General features: G+C 38.2%; 1 protein-coding gene across 3 annotated transcripts; it reads left to right on the forward strand.

Moving 5' to 3' along the window:
* Window positions 1–6,882: 6,882 nt before the first annotated feature.
* Window positions 6,883–13,350, forward strand: LOC149927187 (uncharacterized). 3 transcript variants are annotated; one of them, XM_090159587.1, is made up of 12 exons: window positions 6,883–7,187; window positions 7,583–7,716; window positions 7,785–8,081; window positions 8,142–9,393; window positions 9,463–11,404; window positions 11,465–11,601; window positions 11,672–11,807; window positions 11,873–11,962; window positions 12,098–12,182; window positions 12,245–12,297; window positions 12,359–12,601; window positions 12,663–13,350. In XM_090159587.1, exons 2-12 carry the CDS (start codon window positions 7,597–7,599, stop codon window positions 13,183–13,185), a joined length of 4,878 nt encoding a protein of 1,625 aa, XP_090015713.1. In that variant the 5' UTR covers window positions 6,883–7,187; window positions 7,583–7,596; the 3' UTR covers window positions 13,186–13,350. The 3 variants fall into 3 exon arrangements, with proteins under 3 accessions (XP_090015713.1, XP_090015714.1, XP_090015712.1); XM_090159588.1 differs by having other exon boundaries at window positions 12,119–12,182; XM_090159586.1 differs by having other exon boundaries at window positions 6,884–7,187; window positions 11,873–12,049; window positions 12,119–12,182.
* The last annotated feature ends 173 nt before the right edge of the window (window positions 13,351–13,523 follow it).

Raw genomic sequence — 13,523 nt, forward strand, 5'->3', positions numbered from 1 at the left:
ATGGTTATCTCGGCCGATTTCCGTCTCTATCTAGGGGACCGTTTTTTTCCCATCATTTTGACGTCAGATCATACGTGTTTTCTCATACGATTTTCAACTAGTTTCAGATAATTTCATCTCCCTGTGTCGAAAAAGGGTTCAAACATCTTTTTGCTTTTCCCTTCGCTATCCCCGTATTGATAGCGACGGTCCCCTCGTAATTCGGACTTCGCGGTTCTCAGGGGCATTGTAACTGCTGACAATTTTGATAGCGCTAACAATGCCGGACTTAATCCTTCCACATGGAGAGATCGGGAGAGCGAGCTGACCCGCTGACCCGTCGCTATCAATGGTGGGGTTTCAAACCCTAAATTTCGAAATGGCCGGGGAGTCGAACAACAAAAAACTACAGTTGTAAAAACGGGAGGTTGCGTGGGGGTAAAAACTCCTAAAGAGGAGAGACGCGTGCGAGGGGGCGATTTTTTTTTTATCATACATGTCACTGAAAACGGTCCCCGAGTTCTTACCATAGGGAATACGGCCGGATAACCATTCCAAGTTCGAGGTATGAATTCCTGATATACGCTACGCTTACTAGACAGGCGTCTCCATACAAAAACCTGTTTAACACTTTCGAAACACGGGAGAAGCTTCTGACCAGCCGTTAGAAGCGTCACTAGTAGCACCGCTGAAGCACGGGAAAAACTTTGACCAGCAGGTGCTATCGTATGCAAGTTGAGCCATTAAACATGGTTTCAGTAGCGAAGCGTATAAAAAGTCTCTGGTTTCAAAGAAGGTTCAAATGCTCCTTAAGTGGGGGATACAGCTAAGGTAAAATAAGAATGCAGTTGACAATCATGTCTTCATAAGTGTGCCGAAGATGTGTGGATTCCTCTTTTGTGGCGGGATTTCAACCGTCTGGCAGCCCATTGGTGAAACAGAATGGCACTGGCACATCTATGCACTACTCCCGTGGGTTCTATTATTCCACGCTATTGTGTCATCTTTCAAACGAAACCTTTCCCAACCAATAAAACATAAGTAAGGAATAGAAACTATTCAACACCAAAATATATTAACCACTCGCTCATTCAGCAGCAGTCAAAAGCTACATCAGGTGCACCTTAGCGTAGCCAGGATTTTGGTTCGACTGCCACACCCTTGGAAAAAAAGAAAAAAAATTGAAATATTTGTACGTTTCTGGGAGGATCGTGCCCCTGTGGCTCCCCTGCCTTAGAAACAGCCCCGGCCCTAGGGCGGTGTGAACGGTGCGACCACACCGAGTGCCATACAGGCCCGTACACGGGGGGGCGCCAGGGGATGCTCAGCGCCCCCAAATGAGTACTTGAGCATCCCCAATCTGACTGACCCAAAAAAAATCGATTGCTCAATTACCGAAAGATATGATCTAAAATATTTGTATATTAATCAAAAAGGAAAATTACTTTTACTAGAGAGCTAGTATCAGTAAATATTTGAAACAATTTTACTAAAGTTCATGAAAATTGCTTTCGCGCGTCTCACTGCACCAGAAAATTTTTCAATTGTAGAAATATTGAACCAGCTGATCAAAGATGTTTCGACGGATATTTTAGGGCTACAACCGGATTAGTATATTTACTAATTTCATAGGTGGGGAGATAAAAATTACTCAAGGTATTGGCACCCCCAAAAAGAATGTGAGCGCCCCCGAGTTTTGGCGACTGTGTACGGGCCTGTGCCATCATAGGGGATGGGGCGCCGAAAATGCAACGATATACCGGGACCAATAATCTGTGACCGCAAGACCGAAATGTCTGAGCTCGCGCTGTCAAAAGACGCCGTCACGCCAGTGTTCAGAGAGGCAACAATGAGATCTCGCACCACCTGAAAAACTTTCTAGGGCCGCTACTGCTTAGAAAAGTAAACTTTGATACCGCTCTTTACCGAGGCCTATAAACATTGGTTTAGAAAGAAAAAAGTGTATTTTTATATATATTTCAGTATGAAAAGTAAACCGTGGTTTACTAAGGCAGCGGTTCCCAAAAGGTGTTCCGCGGAACCCGGGGGTTCCCTGGAAGGGTTACAGGGGTTCCGAGAATTCGCAGCCCGGCCATCTTTGTTTGTGTCAAGAGTCTTTAAAGATAATTAAAAAAAATTAGTTGGGGTTCCGCCCATAGAAATCTCATAGGTAACTAGAATGCTGCCGCCTACGGCCGAGCTTGACGCCAGTTCGCCTTGAACCTTCAGCCAATGAGAGGCCGTAGAGTGGTTCCGCCTAATCCTCCTTGGATCCGCTACTATAGCGGGAGATAGGTGACGTTATTCTCTCTGGTGACATTAAATTCTTGGCAGAACCACTCTTTGAGCTCTGATTGGCTGAGATCTGGCTATCGTCTGCCACGGCGTTTGGCCCATTTGCCAGTTACACGGGAGCATTCTAGTTACCTATGAGATTTCTATGGTTCCGCCAGAATTAGGAAAATAATTTAGGGTTCCATAGCAAAACAAAATTGGGAACCGCTGTACTAAGGAGTCTAAATTGCCTTTTTTATCGAATGTAACAGTTTGGTGGCCAAGAATTAATTATATTTCCGAGAGCCAGGACTTGCAAGTTAATGTTTATATAGTTGTTTTCACCTGTAAATAGAAATAAGCCTTAATATGTCAAAAAAAAGTTACCTGGTTAAAATAGTTGATTTTATAAAATAAAAAATGGTCTTGCCCAACTTGTTAAAATGTTGCCCTTACGTCACAATACCCAGCTTTATTAGTATATTCTTAGCACAAAGATTTGCACGCACTCTAGAAAAACCAGGGCTGCATTCAGTAACTCTAGAAAAGCTGAACGGCTTTTTGACTTTCGGTTTTGACGTCCCATTGAGCAACGAAGTCATCGTTTTTTTAAGCAGGTTTTTACGTTGCAGCAACCAAATTTACAAGAGTAAAAAGCGTTCAACAAGATCCTACGTCACATTAGCAACGGTCTCAACGAAAATAATTTTTTAGATACTTCGTTGAGAGTTGTTGAACGCAGCCTTATATTCTTTGCGACTGTACCGCGCGCTCATATGCTTGTAAAAGCATAGACAGTAGATATCCTAAGGATACTGTCTATGGTAAAAGTAAGGGGCTGTGGCGTAAGAGCAGCATTTAAACAAGAAGGCCCGGTTACTTTATACAAAGATAATATAACTACGTACCCTAGATTCGAAATCAAGCTCCTTGCGCGTAAACGCAGGCTCTTACTGAGCTCCCGGCGGAAGTCCGAAAAATCTGCAGCGCTACCGACATCTAGTTAAAACGTGAAGTTTTAATGAAAATTGTGCCAGACTGAACTGTGATCGCTTACCTACCAATGAAAGACTATTCCTTATCAACTTAAAACAGTCGAATGCTTGTACTAGTTGTAACACTCAGGAGGTCCAGACAGTGGAGCATATTCTGTTCTCCTGTGTTCGTGGTCAACCAGTTAGGCCAAGACTTTTTCATGCCCTAAACACAGGCAGATATGATACAAATCTACAAGGGGTGAAAACCGCGGTCCAAAACGGAGACATGGCAATCATTTCTGATATCTGTGCTATTTTTCGCGCGGCCAGTATTTTTTAAAGCGCAAGTAGAATACAAAGCAGACATAAATAGTCATTTTTGTTTTTGTTAAAAACACAGAAGAGAAAACAGTAGAAAGGACTGCCAATTTTTATCTTTCTGTATATATATTTTTCTTCTTCTTTTGTTTTTGAGTATTTGTATCAGGGTGTGTATGGTGCGAAGGCCTAGTTGTCATGTGCACCAAAATAAAGTTTATTATTTTTTGAAAAAAAAAATTGTGCCGTGGTTTTTGACTTGCGGTTTTCAAGATACCAGATTTTTTTGCGTTATATTGTTTTAAAACAATAATGGATCATACCTATAACTTTAAAAAGGTTTCTAAACGAAATAAAACTTAAGGTGAGTAATATAATCTTGGGTTATCTATTGAAATTTTACGATTTCATCATGAATGTATCATAAACACGTTTATGCTTTTATCAAACAATTCTAAAGCACTATTTCATTTTAAATATTTATAGGAGTAATATTTGACGACAATTCTATCAACGAACATTTAAACTGATGTCGTTACAAAAAGAGGAGATTGAAGGAGATTTTTGATATAACTGGTCTTACGGTTGAGCTTTAAGTTATTTATCAATATTTCAAGTTATAGGATCTAATGTATTCGATAAAGTTAGATATAACTTTAAACAAACAGAAATGTTAGTTAATGATATACCGTAGTTTTTGCAAAACTCATATTGACATGATTTCCCCATCTTGGAAATGTCAAATGTTTATTTAAAAGGGCTCCAAAGTTCGGTGGCAAAAAAAAGAAAATTGAGCATGCTTTTCCTTCCCCCCCCCCAACCCCTCACTCGGCAAAGGCGGGCAGAGTCAACCGTAAATTTCGCACTTTACTGACTTTACACACATTTTGCCACCGAACTATGGAGCCCCTTTAATCAAAAATTCGTTATTTGATCAATAGATGGCGCATACTCCGCGGCAGCCTATGGGGCCCGATTTTTCCGATTTCCGGTGCGAACTCCGTAAAAGCCTCACGAGAAAACGCGCTATCGAGAAACGCCGTTATTTCGAATCTAAGGTACGTAGTTATATTATCTTTGCTTTATAAAAACAAGGATCCTATATGTTAGAAGGATATGCGGCGAGGGACGAAAAATGTCAGCGCCCTCGGTGGGTCATGAGCGATAGAGAATCCGTCTTTAGATTCCGTCAAGGACAAAACATGGAGGAAGCACCGCCAAAATTTGTCCTGGAGGGAATAGAAACAAGACGTCCCACGTATAGAGGCTCTCTTAATATCGACGGCGCTGCCGGCGTTTTGAAAACCCGGGCTGGCGGGAGGGCTACCTATCTGTTGCATACCGTACAGGTGATAACTTTCCATTACTTCAACAAGCACTTTATGAATAGTAACTTGCAGGTCCTGGCTCACGGAAATATTACTTCTTGACGATTTTTTTTATGATGATTTATTGAAGCGTTTATTCGAGCGCTAAAAAGGAACACGCAAAAAAAACTTGCTCTGAGAGCGATCTCGATCCAACGATCAGTCGAAATTTGCAGATAGGTTTCGAGCGATCTCTGAGCAGAAAATTGACAATTGATCGGAGCCAATTCGAGCACGCAAATGGAATATGAAATGTTGATCGGTGCAGTCAATGAAAAACGATATATAATTGTACCACCCACAAATTTAAAAATTAACAAACTAATATGACTGAAGTTAAAAACCATTATCATATGTAACTTAATTACTCATAAGTATGCCACTAGCTATATTTCTTCACTAACGGTTTGTTTCACAGATATTGCGTAATATTTTATGTCATATTTGACGTCATCGAATCTCAAATGCCGATTATGCCGTCGTATAATTAGCTCTACGTCTGATAAACCAACGGCCATTATTTTAGCAAAGATAATTTAAACTCGTACCCTAGATTCGAAATCACTCTCTCGCGCGTTGCCGATAGCGTTTACCCACTTCCCGCCGGAATTCAGAAAAAAGTCGCTCCATGGTTTGCGCCTTACCGCAACCACGGCCAACTTCGATCACGCGCTATATAGCGCGGCAGCGCGTGATCGAAGTTGGCCGTGCCGCAACCGATGGAGCCCGATTTTTCTGAGGTCACGTGCCGGAAAAGGGTAAACGCTTCGTAACAAAACCGTCAATGGGAAAGCTCTCAGTATTCGAATCTAGGGTACGAGTTTAAATTATCTTTGATTTTAGTAAACAAAATTAACAAACCGGTTTGAACAACCAATGCTTAGGAGCTAAAATGAACTACAATATAGTGTCAAGTTCTGTTAATGTAATAATTTGAAAATTAATGAAGTTCTCGGAGACTCACGTTCTAAAACAAATTTGCATTGTCAAATAAAAGAAGCAGGTTTATTGGAAAAAATAGTTGAAATTCACGTTGAGCTTTTCTGGCGCATCTTCAAGGTTGGAGTCTTTGCAGATTCTTTTAAGCCTAGGCCTAACTCTTCTAGGCTTGATATGGGTTTTAATAACGCTGGTTCCATTTCCCCAACCTTTTATCTTTCTAAATCTAACATAATTTAACTTCATCCGCACAAACCGAGCGAGTTTATGAATTTCAATAAAGCTACATTGGGCTGACTAAGGGCCTGTTGCAAAAGTCTTCTTTGCTAGAATCGCACATGTTAAATTCAATGGGCTAGCACTTTTTTGAAACAGGTCCTAAAATAGTTCTTTTTATAAAGTAAAGTGGCCTTCTTGTTGAAATGTTGCTCTTACGTCACAGTCTCTTACTTTGACAAGCCTACGAGCGCGCGCTACAGTCGCGAGGAATATAGCTTTTTCTAGAGCGCGTGCAAATCGCTCGTGCGAGGAATACACTAATAAAGCTGGGTCTTGTGACGTAAGAGCAACATTTTAACAAGTTGGGCAAGACCACTTTTTATTTTATAAAATCAACTATTCCGATGCAAAAAGTTCCTTCTCAATTTAGAGGTTTTCTATTGGCTTAAATAAATATGTTACTAGCCAATAGTGTGACTCCCAAAATTACTAGGATAAATAAAAAGGTTAAAATCTAACGTAGTCCACCTTTTTACTGGTTCGTGGTGAAACATACCGTTAGTGAAGATTTTTGAATGGAATAAAGGTACAGTGGCATACTTATGAGTAATTATGTTACATATGCCATTATACATTAAAGATTTTTAAAATTGTAGTTATAATTCCTTGGGTATGTCTTCTTTGATTAAACACCTGTAAAAAAAATAAGGTGCGGCCTAATGCGGAAATCGAAACGTCCAACGGAAGTTGTATCAGCAAAACCACGGTTGAAGCTTTGTAAGGTGACGTCATTTCTTTACACCCTCGTCTTGCTAGTGGCTAGAGCCCAATTGTAACAGCTTATCTTGATAGTGCCCACAAATGTGATCGTAACAACTCTCCCACTATCTTTTATTTGAAGTTAAGTTGACTTTATTCTCAATGTCAAAAATTGAGTGACTCGAGAAAGTGAAGAATGGTCGAAGCAGGAAAAAAACGACTGGAACGCTTTCTAAGCTGGTAGTCTAGACAAAACAGCGTTTTTTAAATAAGTTTTGCGTTGTTTTAGGGTATAAAAAGTATTTATCAACTTCTACTAGAAGCTGGCCTTATATCTGATGAAGAACTTAAAGTTGTGCGTATTTCTCTACAAAATTAATCTTCGTATATGAAATGATTGCGTCTTTAGAATTTAGGCTTAGCGCGATCGCGCCATTTTGTAAGCCTTTGGTGAATCGGTGGGAAGCGTGACCAAGGCCTGTTTCCCACTCTTACTTTTTTAAAAATCGTCTTGTTTGTAATGCATATTTTGTTAGATTACGAGTATGGTTTTATGTATTGGAACCTCTATTTAGTATCTATGAGTTTGGTGGATTGAATGAGAATATTTCATATAAATTTTGCTTGATATTAAACTTGTCATGGCAATGTGAGAGCTTGATTATTAAAATAAAGACCTTATCATTCCATCTACTAGTATTATAAAGTTAAATTTAGTAGAATGATTATTGATTTTCTATGGGAATATAGATATTCTCTTTACTATGACCATGTATCGAAGATATTACGATGAAATTATCAATTATCTGGAAAATGGAACCTATTGGACAGGTGCTACTGACTCTGAAAAGGCCATCATTGAAAAAAGGTCATCAAAATATAAGGTAATTACCTGAATTTAAATATTCATCTGGATAAAATGGATGTAGTACTTAATGTTTACATATTTTAGGTCATAAATGGCATTCTCTATCACAAGGGAAAAGGCAGAGGTGTTGAAGACTTGAGATTCGTTCCAATATCAGTTGCTGATCAGTTAAATGCCATTCGTATTTCTCACACAAAAGATGAAGAACATTATGGAATCAATAAAACTGCTTCAATGTTATCAGCAAAGTTTTACTGGCGGATGATGTTCACTGATGTTATTAAATTTATCAAAAAGTGTCCTGTATGCAAAGAAATTAATAACATTCAATGGAATTTTCTACAAGAGGAAGAGAAAGAAAAAGCAAATACATGGAAATTGGTAAATGACATATCCATGTTCATTATCTGGGCATATTTTAAAACATTTTACTCCATGCAGGTTGAAATAGACATCTTGGAGAACTTCCACTCTACTAGAAAAAATGTCTTCCATGTTATTCGCCTGGTGGATGTTTTTTCTAATTTGACAAGTTACGTACCACTTACGGATTTGAATGAAAAATCAGTTGTCAAAGGAATATTAAAAGAATTCTCCACCATTGGCTTTCCATTGTCATTCAGATTTGTAAATTTAAAATCGCCTAGCTCTATACTCAAAGTGCTTCAAAGTGAATTGGTGAATTTTTCGATTGTGCACTCCAATAGTGACGGTTGCATCGATTACTCTGTACATGTTACCATGGAGGAAAGTTACACGAATGGACAACCAAAACCAAGCACGGAAGAATACCTAAATCAATACCAAGAAGTTTTGGACAAACATAAAGCTTCATTATATGTGTTTTTCAGTTCTTTTAGCATCACAGTTGAAGAAATAAACGCGTTTTATTGCAAGAAGCTTGAAGAATTTTGCAAAGAATATCCATACACGTGGACAAACAAATTGCACTATTTGTTGTTCTCAGTGCAAAATACAATTCCACCAGAAATGAAAGTGTCTCCTCATTCGTTAGTTTTTGGAAGATCTGGAGGTTTGTTCCATCCAGAATCAAATTCAGAAAAATTTTATGACTCAGAACTTTTGTCTGATAGTTTTTTTAACCTTGAGTGCGTGAAAGAAAAACCCAAGCCAAAAGCAAGAGTTGTTAATGATGTTAGTGATGAAGCTCCTTTAGACAGTCCCTTCACCATTGAGTCAACTGCTAGTCCAGGTGGTGGGCCAAAACAAAAAGGAAAGAAAAGGAAACCATCTCCCAAAGATGAAGAAACTGATGATGAATGGCCAAAATTAACAGAGGATGAAGATAAAATATTGGAGGAGATGTTTCCGGAGGATGAAAGAGTACCTAAAAAAGTTATTGGGAAGAAAAACAAAAATGAATCTAGGTCACTGAAAAGCTCCATGTCCAAAAAGCAAATCTCCCCTAACGAACCTCACAAAAACCGAAAACGTTCCGTTAGTTTCTTGACTGAGGAGCAGCCTGTGGTTGAAGCTAACAATTTAAATCAAATCCAGCCCAGTTTACCTAGCATCAATAATATTCCTCATTATTATCAAAGCCCTTCTAATAATCAAAATACGCCATCACGGGATCCATACGTTAGTCCCTTTTCGACTCCAGAACCATCCAAAGAAGGTCCGCCAGGCAGATACAGCTTCAGGCAGAACCTAAAGGCTAAAGGACCCTCCAGTAATACTTTTATTTATTCTTTTCGTTTTCTCACATTTGTTTACTACTCAATTTTTTTTCCTCAATTAGGCTTTGTTCACCGCTTTATCGCCATTTCAACAAGCAAAAGAGGTACAAGTCGCATGGAGCTTGAGAGCCCCGAAACTCCCACACCAGTTAAAAGAAAAGTTAAAAACAAAACTCCACCGGTTTACCCATCAACCTCAAGTAGCTCTCTTCTGAAGGATGTTTTAAGTGATTTGGCTGGTAAACAACAAGCCCCAATAGGCATTACTCCATTACCTGTCTTTAATGAAGATCCTATACCATCAGGACTATGGAATACTTCAGAAACACCCCAGGACCCCAGTGTTATCAGTTTATTTGATAAAACTCTCAATAAAACTAGCTCAATTTTGAACTCTGATTTAATTGTACCAAATACTGACCAAGCAGCTTTGAACAATGTTCTCAAAGGCGATCTATTTAGTACCACCATCTCAACAGCAATGTCTGAAAATTCTAGCCAGTCAAAAGAAAATAGTGTTTTTACTGAAGAACCTGTAGATGTGCTTTCTGATCGCGAAACTAATGAAGTTTTAGATAAAGAAAGAGACTCTGAAACTGAAAATTGCCTTAATATAGATTTGGCCAATGATGACCACAATGTAGAACAAATTAAGTTCAACATCTTGGCTGATGACCTTCAACTTAGTGACGAAGATTCCTTGATAGAAAAGGTTTCAATGGATATTGACATGGATGCGAATGTATCCATTCTTCAGGATGACAAACCAAATGAAACACCAACTTTTTCTCACTCTGTTGAGCCACAGAAAGCTCTAACACCATCTCACGATGAGATAGTTGTTGAATCCTCTGAATCTGAAGGAATTTCAACCACTATACCAATGCAAAGCTCTGAAGAACCAATTCCTATAGAAGATGATATTAATAAAGAGGTTCCACTGACCAAATCAAAAAGTCCATTGCTCGCTGAAGAACCTCAAAAGGAAACTATTCAGATTGTTGAAACTAGCGACAATATAATCGCTGAAGAAATAGGAGAAGTGTTTGTTTCAGAAGTTTGCGAAACCTACGAAACTTTCCCTATAGAAATGCAACATCCAGATATTGAAGATGCAATGTGCATAGTCGGAGACTCTGAAGTGGTTGAGGAAGAAGAGGACCAAATTGTTTTGGAAAACAAACCAGATTATCAAGGCTACGTTGAACCATTGATTCCGGAAAATTCTACCATCGAAAGCCAGCCCGTGGCATCTAATGAACCCATAGAAACTTTAAGCTCCAAGGTTGAAGGGATCTCTATTTCAATAGAGCCCAACCAACTTGCAATAACCGAGCCAAAGCCAATTGAGAAAGACAAGGAAATTAATCAAATGAAAATTACTTTAAAATCTTTGGATGTTAAGACTGTAGATCTGAAACCTAAATCTACCCAGCTAGATACTGATCATATTGTAGAGGAAACTGGATGTAACTCAAAACCTACACCTTTGGAGTTGCAAAATGAGAGTCCCGCTATCTTTACAGCATCTAGTTTTACAGAAGAAAAAAATATTGACCAAAATGGGGCTAGCAAAGCCATAGTTTTTGGAGAAGGTCTTGAACAGTTTGAAATTATTCAACCAAATGATACAGACTCCACTGAAATACCGAAAATACAAGATTTTTCTCAGTTAAGTGATCCAACAATACCCGCAAGTATTGACATTTTAGAAACTCCTTATGTGGAAAAAACTTGTACCAATTATTCAAAGGTATTTGGATTGAAGAAGTGTGACATCAATATACACGCGCTACCTTTAGACCTGGTCAGACAAGCCATGTCTCAAAGTGTCTATTTGAGAACTATAGTCTATAATAATCGAAAATCTTATTACTTTGGAAGTAATAAAATATTTGATATGAAGTATGAACCAAGGTTGCGCGAAGTCAAAGTAGTAGTAAAACCTACTGTAGTTGTAACAGCCAAAGATTTACTGCCTGTAAATGCTGACGTGACCTCGGGGTAAATATTTGTAGGCTAACAATTTTAAAATATTATTTTAACCATTTTTTTCATCACTAGCAATGATAGTAAAAAAACGACCAAGAAAAAGATTCCAATCATGGAAGAAAAAATATTCAAGTGCCCTGTCTGCCCAAAGACAACTTTAGCAAATGAAGATATGCTAAATTTACACTTGAAATTTCACTGCGCCAGTGGTATTCACTATTTTCCAAATACATAATTAATTGAGGAACCTCTTTCATAACCTGATTAAAACCTTTACAGAGGTTCGAAATATTATCTGTCCTATTTGTCAGAAGCCAGGCTCAAGCTGGCAAGCTCTTCTACGCCACTATTCTAATCACGATGAGGGCCGAGAAGAGCTTAAAAATTTGAATCTTGAAGTACCTAATAATGCTATGTAAGCATACCTATCTCTTGTTCATTCAAAAAGGTTTAGTTACTAAAGACACTTCTGTATTTCAGATGCCTAATTTGTCGTAAGATCTGTTCTTCAAAAGAAGCCTTGACCCAACATATGCAAATAAAACACCAGGCTAATGAAACTGGCGAAAGGTATAAGTGTGACAAATGCGATGAACAATTTCGGGATTCTAAAGCCCTGAAAAGGCATTATGAAAAACATGCGAATCAGAGCTTTGTGTCAGTTTTTTTTTACCTATTTTCTAATTTGTCAAAAATAACTTCTAGTAAATACGCAAATTGTTATAGCTGCGAGGATTGCGGCTACAGTACAAAAATCCATTACAATTATCTTATGCATAGAGATCACGAGGTGAAATTAAATTTAAGTGATTTAGTGTTTTTAATTTCATTAAATTAATGCGATTCTTGTAGTGCCAACTTGCCAAGAGGGGCATAGAAATTAAAACCGAACCTGTAGAAATAGAGTACGTTCTAACAATTTAATTTCACCCTCTCCTTTGTTTTTAATTTATATGGTTTTTTTAGTTTTTCTGCCTTGCAAGAGAAAGTATTACCGACGAAGTTTAACTGCGAGAAATGCAAACATGTTGCAATGACAGCAGAAAAATTGGAAGAACACTTGAAAAACAAACACCCTCCTTCAAAGAACATCAAAACTGTAAAATGTGAATTTTGTTCGCTTAAGTTTAAAAATTACAGTTTACTAAACGCCCATATGCCGTCCCATGAAGATCTCATGTTATTTACATGCAAGTTATGCGATTATAAGTAAGTGTTAGCCTTGACCTTACAAATTAACATATTTTCATTCCCCCCCTTTTTTTTAAAGAAATAAGCATAAAAATGTTGTTAGTCGACATGTGAAAAAGCATCACGAGGGGGTCTCGCTCAAACAAGTCATTAAAGGTCCTAAAAGACAGTGGCAAAGAAGAAAGCAATTGGAAATGGTGTCAGATGAAGAAGTAGACACGGATGGGTTAGAAGATAAGAAAGATAGTGTGGAAGATAGTGATGACAAAAGTAATATTGTTACTGAGGAGGAAGACGATGGCATTCCTACGGCAACGTTAGTTGTTAGTCAGGATGAATATGGTGGTATTGTGGTGTGTGATGAAGAAAATGATGCGGAAGTAGCTATTGACTCTAGCATCGCCGAACCCCCAACCGCTACTCTAGTTTTGGAAGATGGTGGCCTTGCCTTAGATGGGGATATGGCATTGCAGCTATTACACGGCTCCAACACCACTGTAGTGGATGGGACAGAAACCAAAGTTTTGTACGTTTCAATGGGTTCCGAAAGTTTTGAAGTGTTAGATAATTCAGCCTTTACAATTATTGACAATGACAGATAAAATCTGCTAAGTTAGTACCCGAAGATAAATATAATCTTGTTGAAATATTTGTATATAGGTTTTTAAACTTGTTGACCATAATCATCTCCCAATTTAAACCCCCATTTGTATAAGATATTTAACGCGAATTGTTACCCTGTACAATAATTAATTTTACACCTATATTTTGCACAGGGTCACAGTTTATAGTTTAAAACACTAAGGAATGTGATATTACGCTTTAAAAAAATTTAATTGTACATAAGTTAATATTTTCAATTCCCACCTTAACCTCCTTGGTTTTCTTCCCCCAATTTTACTTAGCCAGAAATTTGATTTTTTGTTTTTATTAGCCGTAA

Source organism: Leiobunum rupestre, chromosome 9 (genome assembly GCF_980474605.1).
Source record: "Leiobunum rupestre chromosome 9, qqLeiRupe1.1.hap1, whole genome shotgun sequence".
NCBI lineage: Eukaryota > Metazoa > Arthropoda > Arachnida > Opiliones > Sclerosomatidae > Leiobunum > Leiobunum rupestre.

Coding starts and splice junctions, on each gene's coding strand:
- LOC149927187 (XM_090159586.1), top strand. CDS start 7,597: ATGACCATGTATCGAAGATATTACGATGAAATTATCAATTATCTGGAA. Junction 8,082..8,141: donor AAGCAAATACATGGAAATTG/GTAAATGACATA, acceptor TACTCCATGCAG/GTTGAAATAGACATCTTGGA. Junction 12,183..12,244: donor TTATGCATAGAGATCACGAG/GTGAAATTAAAT, acceptor CGATTCTTGTAG/TGCCAACTTGCCAAGAGGGG.